The 15,032-nt window shown below is 37.7% G+C and overlaps 1 protein-coding gene across 1 annotated transcript; it reads left to right on the top strand.

The window, feature by feature from the left end:
- The first annotated feature begins 6,080 nt into the window (after nt 1-6,080).
- adm2b (adrenomedullin 2b) lies at nt 6,081-11,963 on the top strand. Its single transcript, XM_047352019.1, has 3 exons — nt 6,081-6,117; nt 6,327-6,443; nt 11,342-11,963. The coding sequence occupies exons 2-3, from the start codon at nt 6,352-6,354 to the stop codon at nt 11,742-11,744; spliced, it is 495 nt and encodes a 164-aa protein (XP_047207975.1). The 5' UTR covers nt 6,081-6,117; nt 6,327-6,351; the 3' UTR covers nt 11,745-11,963.
- Nucleotides 11,964-15,032: the final 3,069 nt, after the last annotated feature.

Raw genomic sequence — 15,032 nt, 5'->3', positions numbered from 1 at the left:
AGCAGGATAACGTGCCATGTCATAAAGCACAAATCATCTCAGACTGGTTTCTTGAACATGACAATGAGTTCACTGTACTCAAATAGCCTCCACAGTCACCAGATCTCAATCCAACAGAGTACCTTTGGGATGTGGTGGAACGGGAGATTTGCATCATGGATGTGCAGCCGACAAATCAGCAGCATCTGTGTGATGTTATCATGTCAATATGGACCAAACTGTCTGAAGAATGTTTCCAGTACCTTGTTGAATCTATGCCACGAAGGATTAAGGCAGTTCTGAAGGCAAAAGTGGGTCCAACCCAGTGCTAGCAAGGTGTACCTAATAAAGTGGCCGGTGAGTGTATATGCCACATAAATGCAGTATAAAAATTATTCATCATATGGTGGCCACATTTGTTCAATTCAATTCAAATTCAAAAATACTTTATTAATCCCAAAGGGAAATTAAATGTTGTTGTAGCTCATTATGAGGGTTTCTTCAAAGAGCCGTTGTAGATGCTGATGGCTGGGGGAAGGAAGGATCTCCTGTAGCGCTCTGCCTCCCAGCAGATCTGAAGAAGCCTCTGACTGAAGACACTCTGTTGTTGTAGGACAGTCTCATGAAGAGGATGCTCAGGGTTCTCCATAATGTTCTTCATTTTATGAAGAATCGGTCTTTGCACAATGATCTCCAGAGGTTCCAGAGGAGTCCCCAGAACAGAGCCAGTCTTTTTTTATCAGCTTGTTGAGCTTTTTTATGTCCCTGGCTCTGATGCTGCTTCTCCAGCAGATGATGGCAGAAGAGATCACACTCTCCACAACAGACTTATAGAAGATATGCAGCATCTTGCTGCAAACACTAAAGGACCTAAGCTTCCTCAAGAAGTACAGTCTGCTCTGTCCCTTCTTGTAGACGGCTTCACAGTTGCGTCTCCACTCTAGTCTGTTGTCCAGGTGAACACCGAGGTATTTATACTCCTCCACCACCTCCACCTCTTCTCCCATGATGGAAATAGTTTTCGACTTATTCCTGTTTCTTTTAAAATCTACAATAATCTCCTTTGTTTTATTTACATTCAAGATGAGATGATTGTTTCCACACCATGCCACAAAGCGGTCCACCACCTTCCTGTACTCAACTTCTTGTCCATCTCTGATCCACCCCACGACTGCAGAATCATCCGAGTATTTCTGCAGATGACAAGAGTCTGTCTTGTACTGGAAATCTGAGGTGTACAGAGTGAAAAGGAATGGTGAGAGTACAGTCCCTTTGTGGTGCTCCTAGGACCTTCATGGTGTGGGTTGTCAGGGCAACAAGTCATTGAGAACTGATGGGTGAGTTTTCTTTGGTACCGGAACAAGACAGGAGGTCTTCCACAACACTGGAACCTTCTTCTGGGCCAAGCTAAGATTGAAGTGGTGCTGCAGAATCCCACAGAGCTGCTCTGCACAGCCCTTCAGGACTCTAGGGCTGACACCATCTGGACCTGCAGCCTTATTCCGATTCAGACACCCCTGGTAAAGATGTATAAAAAGCTTCACAACTAATGCATCTTTCATTGTAACAGTCCAACCTGCAATTTAAGTGCAAAGAAAAATCTCACATTTACATTTATTTTCACAAAATTCCCAGTTGCGCAACAATTGGTTGCTCCAACTAGCCCTTTAAAATAAATGGAACTTAATAATTATTTTTATTTATACTTACCTTTTTGCTGATCAGAATTTGTTTTGGAACTTTTAACTAGTTACATGACTTTTTGTTGCCATGGGATGTAAATATGGCATGATACACAGGCCCAGTTCGTTCAGCCATTGGCCACAAGGCTGGACAAGGAGCCAAGCTTGTCACTATGCAAAGTAAGCAGGATAGTAATGCAGGTAAAATAAACAAACAAACAAACAAAATCTTTTAGGCTCGTTGTTAGAGAACTGCTGATAAAAGAGGAATTTTGGGGTCTCCTTAACAACCATTAGATGCTATCTAAATGCTAACCAGTTATTTGGGAGAAATCTGAGAAAAAATGTTTTTATGTCCCACCATGAATGCAAACATGTGGAGTTTGTCAGAAACAACTGGTACATTCATTGAAACTATTTGATTTGTTTTAGATGAGAAACCCATTTGGGTTTTGCATGAAACAAAGGATGTACAACTGGTAGGGTCAGTTGTGACTTTTTGTTGAGTGTAATCAGCCTTCATCTTTATGACCTCCTTCATCTTTATGACCTCCTCAACTGGACTGCTTCCTTCTCTGCTAGTTCAGCTCCATTTATGATCTTTGCCTGCAGACAAACTCACACATCCTTTACTCACACATACATCATGAAAGGTTATATAATCAAATAGTTAAGTTAAAGAATAGGAGAAAATATAAGATAAATCTATATTCAATTATTCCAACAAATATGTGGAAAGACACCTCATACCCTCTCTAAAGTATGATGGAGGCCCTCTGATGCTGTTGTAATCAAATTGATTTTACTGCTATTTTAAATACCTCTCAAACTAAGATATTTGTACACAAATTCACTGAATATAAATACAACTAATAAACCACACATACAACAAATATAAAGACTAACAACAAAAAACAGCTACTCCTACTGATAAGAATTAAAGGGTAAATGTTTGAAACAATGAAACTAATTCAGCAGGTTTATTTTTTCACTGATTCATCTCAAAGGGTTATTCAGAACTTGTTAGATTTATAGACACAATGCCTAAGAAGGTCTCTAATCTAATCTGATTACCATCTGCAGTAAGAGGAAGAGGGAAAAATGGCTTCCAGTCCATCCTCCGTGACCACATTTACAGCAGGCACTAAAACAGGCTTTTTTCATTTTGTATCCTGCCAGAAAACTCACTCACATCTCTCTTTCTCTCTCTCTCTCTCCCTTGGGAACCGGGTTACATCACAGAGAACCAGCATTCTTGGGACAGGTAACAGGTAGTGTCAAACAGGAACACAGTGCAGAACAAGTTCTTTTCTCAGGAATTTGGAGGAATAGACAAGCAGGCTGTGTTAAAAAGAATAATAGGAAGGATCGTCTAAAAACAGGTAATCAATCTTTTACAATGTTGAAGTGTCAAACCTCAGACGTGTATCCCTCTATCAGAAGATTCACTAGGAAGTTGTGGACCTGTAACATGCAAACATAAGAATGATGCAATACCAGAATAATGTGTAGGATCCACATATTCACCATTGAGCGACATACTTCAGCTAAATTTAAAAAAACAAACAAAAAAATGCCTAAGAACAATTTAAAGGCTCCAAAATCAATCAAAACAAAACAAATGGGAAAACTATCATTTTAATAATAGTTGAGCATAAGGATTTATTATAATTCAAGCTACGAGTTTACATCCTCAAAACAAATCATATAGAGAAATGCTCAGATATTTGTCTCTCTGTATGTTCCAGCCTTGTAAAATGTTGTTGAAGACTGAGTGCTGTCTTACTGGTAGAAGGGAGCGGTGGAACGTTTTTGCCCCTTCTAGACAGTTTCTATCAAAATACAGCAAACTGCTTCTTGTCTTGATGCAGCCAAGGGAGTATAAAGTATCCAATAAATGACAGTTGATGCCTATTCAACACAAACCATGGATTGTCCTAATTCTTCCTAATTTTGCCTGTTTTTTAAATACAGTATAGCATGTGCTATATTAAAACGGACATATTTTGCTTAATATATCATCTGCTTGGCAGTAAAAATTAAAATATATTTTTCTTTCTATAGTTGACAAGAAATTCAAGAAGTAATTAGTTTCCACAGCAATTTGGTTGAAGTTTTCAAAAAAACAATTTAGGCTGAGATTGAACAATTGCAATAAAAGGTTAACTTCTTCTTTTATGTTTTACTTCTTTAGTAGGGGGGCCAATTAGTGTGGCCAACATTATACTTGGCATTATTAAAATCAGAGCTAAAATAATCTCAAAGTGAAAAGGTCAAAGTAAAAATAGAGAGAAAAAAGACATCTAAAGAATGTTCTCTGATTTCAGTCTGAGGTATCCAGTTGACACAAAGATTGAAACTGTATCTTTGCAACGTATTTCACCTGCAAAGGACTCAGAGGTGGAGAGAGGATAAGTGTGAGTAATCTGGAAATGAAGGCACACACCTGCAGTCACACACACTCCAAGGTTTGTTCTCTAGGCGGGTTGAAGGTGAGCTAATGCACTGGCTGGACTGAGTCAAGGCTCGAGGTACTGCAAACTGAGCTTAGATTTTAATACCTGCTGAGTCACAGACAAGAGCACATTCATCACACAGTCCTTTAATTAAGAACTGAAGCCACCTTGAAATACAGAAAAGTCCTTTAATTAGGCTTAGACGTTCTCATCGGTGTGTCCTCCTTTGCAGAAAAGAAAAGTTATTTTATGGCAAAAAACTGAGAACAGAATCGCTGCAGTGGATTCTTGGACAACTACAGTACCTCCATGTATCTTTTCCTTTCCTTACTTCTTTGCATTCTCTTCAGACCTTTAATGTCTGGAGCTCTTTATTAAAACAAGAACCGCTGGTTGGTCATATCTTACATGAACAGTTAGTTTATCACAATCAAATAAAGCTAAAACCTTCTCTGCTGTTTTGATGTATAGACTTCCAATTTCTTTCATTCTGAGACAGTTCCAAGTTAGTCTTCAGGTTAAGTGCACGTGAGTAACAAACAGATTATCTGAAAACATCATCAGCTGAGTGCTGGTCTTACCAAAATAAATCCTAATGCTACTGTACTTAATGAGCTTATAAAGCAGAAAATGATATGTTATTTAAAATATTGAACATGTTTTTAACTAGGCACTGCAAAAGAAGAGTTTTCATAAATGGATGTGTTTTAAATGACTTAATAAAATTTTTATCAGCTCTAAAGCACACAGACGGAAAAAGATAAATGTCAGTTTTTGCAGCTGACCTTATAAATGTCGAAAAGTATGTCCCTCTGAGACAAAACATTGTAAAAAGGCAAGTGGTTGTGAAGGAACATCTTAGTTTTTAGACTTGTGGTACATGTGATTCATTGGAAGATTGTCTTTCATTCCAGATCTGCTTTCATAGCAATCAAGACCCTATTTTAAAAATGAACGTTTGTTGTGAACAATATCTCACAAAAAAATCAGTTGAAAGGCAATTTTCAACAGTCCTCTGAATATTTTAAGCCATTTCGTCTATTAATATAGGCTTTCATTTTAACTCTTGCCTTCTGGGGATTTGTTTAGTTGTAGATAAATTAACATCTCTTACAAAGAAAAACTGATACAAAATTAAAAAAAATATTTAGTGTAGGAGAAAAACAGTTTAGAGCGTAAATATGTAAGAAGTGAAGGAACTATGATGTTCAGTAAGTATTCATGAGCCTTAAACCTTATCTGCCACAAACGTCAATGTACTCTTTTCAGATTTTATATAATAGAATAACAAAAGTAGATCATAGTTGTGAAGCAGAATTAAATAATAAAATCTGAAAAGTGTGGCATGAATTTGTATTGAGCCCCCCTTAGTCAACACTGAGCAGAACCACCTTTCACTGCACTTCCTGCAGCAAGTCTTTCGGAGTACGTCTCTATCAGCTTTGCACATCTGACATTTTGTTAATTTTCCCTTTACTTCATTAATTCTCACTAGATCTTACTACCCAAGAAAGGTATTCCCATAGCTTGATGCTTTCCCCATCTATATTGTTAGTGTTGTGCCACTGTATATAAAATCAGTTAATGAAAAGGAAGTTTTCTTACATTTCTGTGAAAATAATAGGTTCAATAGCTCCTATAGTCAAAGTATTCTGTTCCTGTGGGAAGCAATACATTCAATGGGGAAAGAATAAATCTAGGACAACCTTTAGGGGTTCTCTTGCTCACATTTACACAATTATAATCAACACATACATACACAATGCAACAAATAGAAAGCAGTTTCCTGCTCCAACCAATATCACATGAGGAGACTGGAGCTTTAAGGGAAGTTTAATTAGGTTATTGGAGGTTTTAGTTGTTAAGGAGGAAAGAAAATAAGCCTTCCATCTCCCTCCTCCTCCTCCTGCTTCTACAGAGTGCGTTTATAAATGAGAAACCCTCCAGTTGTTCCCAAAGAGCACTCGATTGAAGTACCGAGTTCTCACATCAGATAACAGGTCAGTGTTCAGAGGATGCAGCAGACATGCCTAATGATGCTGGCCTTCATTAAGGCCTATCTTGGACTCTTTATCTGTTAGAAAGGACTCACAATCTGCAGTTTTGTTTTTATGTAGCTGTTACTCTTAGCCATTTTCTCTGTTGTTTTAAAATTCAATTAAGTAAAGTTTTGATAGTATTTGGCTCTACTGAGATCTGCTTCCTCCAGCAAGGTTTGTCTCCTCTCTGCTGCCATGAGCGGCCTCCCTCTGGTTTGGATGTGCTTGCTGCTCAGCCTCCTGACTGTGGAGATCCAGTCCCGGGATCTGAGAACTCACAGACACAGGTAACCCTCTGCTTTCTGAAAACATGAGCTCCTAATAAAATTCAGAATAATGTTTGCACACAAACGCAATTAAACATGATTCATCTTTATTTGCTAAAGTATTTAGTGTTTTCAACACTGAGCTGATTGGAGATTGGTAAAGGACAGATGTTATGTAACAGGCTGTCTGTGTACATTTCACATGTGGCAACATCAGTAAAAGCAGCAGAACATTCAACATAGGATGATAGCTGGTGTTCATTAATAATAATAACATTTATTATTATTGTAGTTTTAATTTAGTTTTATTTACTATCTTTTGGGCTGGTAACAGCATGGAAACCTGTCTGAGCTTTTAGAATTGGAGTTATAAAGGTAAAGTAAATACTCATGATTAGAGTTTAGAGCAGCAGTTGGTAAAAAATGAAGCCTGTCTGTGCTTTCTGGCATTCATTTATGTGGGAAAAAGGTCCACCAGTAGAACTAGGCGATTTGTCTCTGCAGCAGGAGGTTGCGAAGGAGGTGAGGGCTATTTAGTGGGATTTGAGACAGGAATACATTCACATACCGAGGGGCCAAGCTGCCCCCAGGCAGCAACAATGAGGGAAACTACAACAATATAAACACAAAGAGTAAAGATAATGTGGAAGGCAGACATGAGAATTCAAAGGAAATTAGTTTAACACTTAACAGAAAATCCTAAATATAGAGGAGCAAGAGAAAGACCATCTAACTGTTATTCAACTCAGACCGATGTTGCGTCACACTGCCACTGCCACTTATCCAAAATGCCAAAAGAGAACAGGAAGCTAATAATGAGAGAAAGACAGGAGAGGAGGACATTGTTGTGAAACAGCAGGAACCTGATGGAGACTCAAAGTTTTGCCCATGCCAAAAGGTTTCGAGGAGTTGTGGAAGGAAGGTGTGTAAGCATCTGGATGTGTGTTAATTTTGTCTGCGGACAACCCCTCGCTGCGCCAGACCATGGGAGGAATGTTGGAGAAGCTCCTTCTGATGTCAGCTCTGTACTGGTTCACATTATTTATTATACAACACACACAAAAAAGGAGACGGAGAAAGGTCATGTTTAACAGTGCTGAGTGCCGGAGATTAGCTTAAGACATACTTTTATTAAGCAGTGCTTATTCTGGATAACATATTTAAACATACAAACTGATCTTCCCTGTAAAATATGACTTGACATGATCTCTGTGAATGGTTAGTATAATATTTCCTGGTTTCCATTCAGCATAAAATTATAATACTTTGATGTTACATCACTATAAGTATAGATCACAGTTCATAAATATTATCTTAAAACATTTGTTTAAGGGATTTTCACCCATTCATTCTGTCTTTATGTTTTGTTGTGAAATAGTGAACTCAGTGATTGCAAGAGGCCTGGTTGTCTGACCATGACATCCCAAATCATCAACTCTCTTCCACCATGCTTGAAAGTTGGGATCAGTTGTTTACGTTAATTTCCTCTGTTTTTCTCTAAACTCAACTGGGGCACTCTTGTCTCCTTTGAGTAAATGAAATAGATCCAAAAGAGACTTGGTTTATTTTCATTTCTATGTAAGCCATGTGATATAGCTTACATTGGAGTCTCAACTGTATCCAATGCGTTTCTTTTGCTTTCTCTTACTGTGTGCATGTTCTGACCTGAGAGTAAATATGCTTTGGCATAAACTTCCAGACACAATTGGCAACTGACTGTTTTCCACTACAATATGCCAAATGTTGCAATTTTCTGGCTCTGGTAAAGATCGAAGTGTATCAAAGAAAATGCTTCTAGAAGATCTTTGCTAGCGTCTTTTGTTCGTGGCAGTCACACACTGTACCTGAATCCTTTAGATTCAGTGGGGAAAACTGCTGAAACATACCCTCTTAATAATTCACAGTTGGTAAAGGCGTGCTTAGTTTTTCACACACTATCTGTCAAATTTTAGCTACGTTTTTCTGTTCCTTTTTTAAAATAATTTGTCACAGCGCTGTTAAACTAAGGTTGGATCTGTCCAATTTTAGACTTGGATGTAAAAAAAAAAGAGTAATAACGTTATGTTTGGAATGTCAGTGTCTTCATCTCAAAATTTAATTTATAAAGTGAATATTATTACAGTGATTAGTCCAGTAAGGACAAAGAAGTCAGGGAAAGTGTTGTCTAACTGAGTATCTTGACTAAACATGCAGGACAATTTGGAGAGAGAGTTTACATTTTTCATTGACACAGAACACATACAAAGTAAGAACGCTTAAATAAAAAACAAAAACAGTTGTTTTTCACCTTATCAACTTTATGCTCACAAACAACAGCTATGGTGACTTTGGTGGTCTGCCTGTTGCCTGTTTAGATGTTCTTTGTCAAAATAGTTCTCACTCGATCCTTTTTCATTGTTTCCAATAAGTGGGCACATATCTATTTGACATATTTCCATTATAAATGTCTTTAATCCTGCAGATCCAGACGAGACGCCATAATCAATACATTATGATATTTCCTTTTTTCAAGAGAGGTGGCTACAAAGGTTTTTCGCTTTCATATTGCTTTTGAAATTGCTTTTTCTCTTTGAAAAACAATGACAAGGCCAAAAATGATTTATCTCTGTTACATTATTTCAATATTTATAGGTTTTATAGTTCTCAAAAATGATATTTGCTCTTAAAGTGGCGAGTTCTCAAATGGACATTTAAAGTCTTGAACACTTATGCCACTAAATCCATTCAGTTGTTCCTGTGAAGCTTGTTTTCCTACAAATGTTTTGTACTTTAAAGAAAACTACTTAAAAATGGACAACTCAGTTCGTTGCGTTCGTTGTGCCTGGAACAAGAATAAGAAGAGCTTATAAATAACTCAGATAGATCAAAAGATCAAGAGCAGTGAGCTCATACTCATGATTTTAATGACACTTTATTTATCCTGGAGAACAGTGTTTCCCACAAACTTAAAAGTGGTGAACACTCAGAAACTAAGGTTTCTTTCGTTTATTAGTTAATGGTGACATCCTAACCGTTCATGTTTTTAAACTGATAATTTTAGATTTATTTCAATGATTCATTTTTATTTATTCTTAACAATAAAGTAAATATATTAAATTTAAACCAGCTTTATTTCCTTTTAGCTTGCATAACTCCTGCAAAGCTCACACAGCAAATACACACAATTTTTTAAAAATCTCACCACATAATGCTGTGCGTGGAAGGGTGTTTAAGTTGGGAGGAAAGAAGATGACATCTTTCTGGTATGAGCATTAAGAAACATTAAGATAATACAGTAGTTTGTATGTCTATAAAGTGAGGACATCTGTTACCTTTATGAGCAGTTTAACAATATAACTATCTTCCAAGTAATGCTACTGTGTGTTTAATTTAGCCAGCATCCATTAAAACATCTCATGCTTTTGGCCACCAGTAAAATACACGGTGAGTGATTGCACTTGCGTTATCAGTGAGAGGGCCCGGTGTCCACCCAGAGGGATGATCCGGATACCACTCAGGATTAGTCGCAGGATAGTGAATATATTGCATTCTGTCCCACTTTTCATAACAAACAAAAAACTTTAGCTTTCCATTTCACAAATACAAAAGAATGCCACAGTTTTCAGATTATTATTTATATTAAAAAAAACATTAAAAAAATGTATTATTTCCTTCTACTTTCCACTGTGCTTCTTCATGCTGGTCAATTCCAAAAAATCAAAAGATGTGGTAACATGAGAAAATATTTAAAGTTCAAGGGGTGTGCTTACATTTGCATGCCATTTTACATGAATTAATGAGTTAAACCTACATTACTCCTAATTCAGTTGTGAACACAGCACAGAAGCAAAACTTTGTCATGTCATTCATTTGAGTTATGCCCTGCTTTTATTCTTCATGCATACAGGATGTTGCATAATATCTGAAGATGGTCATATGACCTTCTGTATTTGAACTCTTGAACATCTAATAAAAAATAATAAAATGAACAAAAGGAGTATTGTAATGACTGAAGACAAAAACTCTGCAAGTCAGCAGGGAGGTGAAAAAGGAGAGTGCTTTAAACACACTCGAGACGGAACAATGCAGGAGCCTCTCAGCAACATCTATAACTTCCATTCTTGGCTTTAGCTTCACTGTTCTCTCCCTCTGTGCTCCCCTGAGATACATCAGCTTACATGCTGTTGTTGATTAACTCGAAATAATATCTTCTTTAAGCTATGTTGATGACAGAGCAAACAGAAGCGTCAGCTGCTTCTCAGCCCTGTCGGTTTGAACCAATCCAGTCTTGTTTGGTGCGGAAAGGAGAGCAAACTTCAGGGGTTGCTGGTCTATGTTTGAGACTCTGGGAAATTTCCATTATTAACCGAGAAATTGTAAAGGAAGCAAATTATCACTATTTAGCTATGTGTAAGCATTGAAATTGTTTCAACGAACACATTACATTTCCTCTGTCCAACTATTTTCATGTTTCACTGCTTGAAGAAAAAGATCAAATCCACAGTCTTAAAATATAGACTATTACCCTTTCATCATTATTAAAACCTTTGTTTTTAATTGTGGTCCGGTTTGTGGCTCATGGTAATCTGCCCTCTTCACCAATTTACTTTGACAAATCTCACTCTCTTTTTCTGAGGAGCTTTATCGTTGGGAAAAGTAAGAGTGCTCACTCCATCATTTTTTTCATCTTTCATCATGTCCGAAAAGTGTGATCAAGAAATGCTTATATGCTTTGAAAAGGTGTGAAAAGCTTGATTGTGAATTGTTTATGTCAGTTCTGTCATTATTTATAGTTTTTGCAAAAAACTTAAATAGTACCTGAATTAAATAGTAATTTAGGTGTTTCATAAGCCAAAGCAATGAATACATTCCCCTAATCATTTGTAAAAACCCACATTATATTTAAATCTTCTTTTGTGTATTATTTCCTCTTTTTTCAGGTTGAGCATATCCAGAATCTATAAAGAGTTGTCTTACCCCAACTCTCCACCTATTGTGTCTGATCTCTCTGCTGCCATCACTAATCAAATCCTCCAGGAAGACACACAAAACATCTGGAGGGACCCACCGCACAGAGATCCATCATCAGAGTTGTCTGACATGTTGCTTTACGGAAACAACAACGCGCTGTCGGTGGTGCCAGTGTGGCAGCATGGGTCACGGGGTCGCCGTCATGCCCACAGGGGCGGTGCAAGGGGCCATGGCCACCTGATGAGGGTGGGATGCGTCCTTGGCACCTGTCAAGTGCAGAACCTCAGCCACCGTCTCTACCAGCTTATTGGACAGAATGGGAGAGAGGACTCCTCCCCCATTAACCCCCGCAGCCCCCACAGCTACGGCTAGCATCACACCTCTAATCCAGCAACTTCTCCAAACCATTAAATTCAGTTGGACCAGATAGAAAAATCAACAGTGATGTTAATTTTAAAAAAAAACTAGTATGTTTACCCGAAGCATGTGTTTTTTTTAATAGTTGTGACAGCAATTTGTATTACTTTACAATACCAATATTCCCACTGAGGATTTGTTTTTAAATTTGTGAATTTTGCAGCATTTCTGAAGAAAAAGAAAAAAAGAGGGGGGGGGGAGAGATGCTGAGGCTATCAACTCAATTTGCAACTTCCTAATTTGTCCCTGAGAGGAAAAGTGCCAATTGGTGGTATTTGTGACACATGCTTTGCTATCCTTTCTCCTTGGTGAGAAGTAGCAAATCAGCAAGGAGAGAGGCAACTCCAGAGTACTGCTTGTGCCAAGGACATGAGAACATGTATATTTATTTATATTTAGTTTGTTAAATACAGTTTAAAGGTCAAAATAGATATTAGATATTGCCTAACAATAATGCAGATCTCACAGAATGTGCTTGAACATATAACATTTCAGCGTCTAATACATACAGTTCATCTAATTGTATTTGTTACAGTTACAGCCGTATTTCACCCTGATGGATGTCAGAATATGTCTCTGGACATGTGAGTGACATGACTGTCCATTCAGCCACAGCTGAATTATTCAAAGGGATAAAGTATTGTTGGGGGGGTGGGGTACACCCTGGACAGGTCGCCAGTCCATGACAGGGCGACACAGAGGCACACGGGACGAACTCTGATTCTGTATGACCCGTCACTAAAACTAACTACATAAAGCAAAAGCCTACAAAGAAATTTGGGAAATGCCATTTTTTGTACGGTGTTGTTTATTCTAAACATTATTTTATGGGTTCATAGATTTAGTTTTTCTGCTTGCTTTAAAAGTTAAAGTTAATTTAATGACATTGACCTCTTATTTCAGCTGTGATAAATACTGATTTCCCAGATATTCACAATCATTAACCTTATTTGTAACAGACAAATCTATGAACATACATTGTAATCAACTAGATTTGACAAATAACACCTGACTTATCTTGACCATCCTTTTACTACAAATAATAGATTACCACAATGAAACTAGAATTCTGTGAGTTCTTGCACAAACCGTACAACGAACATCTTAACTGTAGACTGCTTTTCTCAAACTTAGCTACCTTCCTTATTTCTGCTTTCAGCATAAATGCTGTTTCTGTTGTCTGAACTTAACTGAGCTTAGTGCTAATTCCCAGAGAGCAGATTAATCTCCGTGTGCAAACAAGTTGCTTTAAGACCTTTAAGCTACAGAGAACCTAGGACAACCTCTGGCCAAACTGACCCCTAACCCAAACGCTCACAGCAATCAGCCGAAATAAATGTTAATCCATGATCTGTCTGCACACAAGCTGAAGCTTGTTTTAGTGCTCAGAACTGAAAGGACAGTGGATGTATTAAGGTGCATCTGACTGGAAAATATGTCTTTTTGTAGATGCACAAATTCGAGGTCTCTTTATGGGAGCTCAGTCTCTTTAGTTTTAAGTCAGTTCTGCAATGAACTGTAAGAGAAAGGCATGAAAGCACTTTGTAAGCATGACTTGAATTTTAATGGTTTGTTATTATTTCTATGTGAATAAATTACTGAACCAAATCTTCCCTCTTCTAAGAGGCCCAAGTGTCCATCTGTGAGCCATCCTTGCTTGGTTTTACATACTGCAGAGCCGTGTAATAACATTTTCCAATTTCTTCTTATCTACCAAACGGGGTTGAAGGATGTTTGGCCTCATGCTTTGTTATAACACCTCATTATTGTATTAAAATTAGGAAGAAAAGCACCTACTTGGAGCTCCTGTAGACTCCACGCTAGGAAGATTTTTTTTTACCTTTTTTGTATTAGAAACCTTCTCAAAAACTGGAAGAACTGCCTTGACAGGTAGTTATTAGTAAATAAACAGCAGATTGAAGACCAAGGAGCATACCAGGTCAGGGATAAAGTTGTGAAGACAGTAAAAGCAAGGTCAGGTTAAAAAACTGTTTTTGAAGCTTGTAACATCTCACACAACACTGTTCAGCCATTATCCAAGAATGATAGAACTACACATCTACCTATTATTGTTGTTCGGCTAAGGTGATGGGGTAAGGTGAGGTGAGTTTTAATCAGAGAAGCAGCACATGGTAACTTTGGAGGAGCTGCAGAAATTTACAGCTCAGGGGAGCTATTAGATATGCACTTTACATGTCTGGCTTTTGAGAAATGGTAGGTTATTTGAATTACTCAAAGAAAGTCTAAATTATTTCCCTCTACAGTTTGTCACGAGCTATGTTGCAAAAGCATAACATTTTGACCTACAGGGAAAATGCTATGTGTCACGGAAAGCTAACACTGCACATCATCATGAACACAAAAACCCGCACCATGAAACATGGTGATGGAAACATCATGCTGTGGGGATGTTTTTCTTCAGCAGGGAGAGAAACGTTTGTCGGAGTTGATAGGAAGATGGATGGAGCAAAATACAAAGCCATCAAGGAAGAAAACCTGTTAGATGTTGCAAAAGACCTGAGACTGGGACAGTGGGTCGACCTTCAGGACGGCAGCAACCCTAAATACACAGTCAGGGCATAAACAATCTTGAGCACAACACATTTGTAAGAAAAGCATATTCCTATGTTAGAATGGCTAAGACAAGATCCAAACCGAACTCAGGGCTTTTGAGATTGTTTATGAAGTGTCCAATTAGACAGATTTAATTTGCTCAAACCACTAACACACTGACAGCATGAAAAAAGAAAAATACTTTTAGAAGGTTCTCCTGTTTATATATTTCATCTTTACCATTTATTTGTAGTGTGATAAGTCATAACTATAACTCATACGTTTTTTATGGTAACTGGTAAATTATAATATTTTTAGGTAATATGAATTATTTGTTATTTCCAAGATGATAAAGTGAAAACCTCTCTTGCCTCACAGAAACATGACCTCCAGATTTGCAGGTCAGTTTGTGTGCATGCAAGAGTTCTTCCCTCTGGGTCCAGAGCTGGAATGGTAGTATGTCTCTTTGTCTGCCTTGTGTTGGACTGGTGACCTGTCCTGAGTGTACCCCACTGTCTGCAGAAATAGGCTCCAGTCCACCATGACCCAAAAAACAGAATGTTTTTATCAGGAGCAGAAAAAACACAAAATGATACCAAACTTCAAATATTTGTCGATGCTATTTGCATATCTGATCTGACCCCTAAAAGAGGAGCAGAGAACCAGCTGTTATGTCCATATAAATTACAA

The sequence above is a fragment of the Girardinichthys multiradiatus genome, chromosome 2 (genome assembly GCF_021462225.1).
Source record: "Girardinichthys multiradiatus isolate DD_20200921_A chromosome 2, DD_fGirMul_XY1, whole genome shotgun sequence".
NCBI classification, from domain to species: domain Eukaryota; kingdom Metazoa; phylum Chordata; class Actinopteri; order Cyprinodontiformes; family Goodeidae; genus Girardinichthys; species Girardinichthys multiradiatus.
Note: the sequence above shows the minus strand (reverse complement) of the source record. Positions and strands in the feature narration are given on the sequence as shown.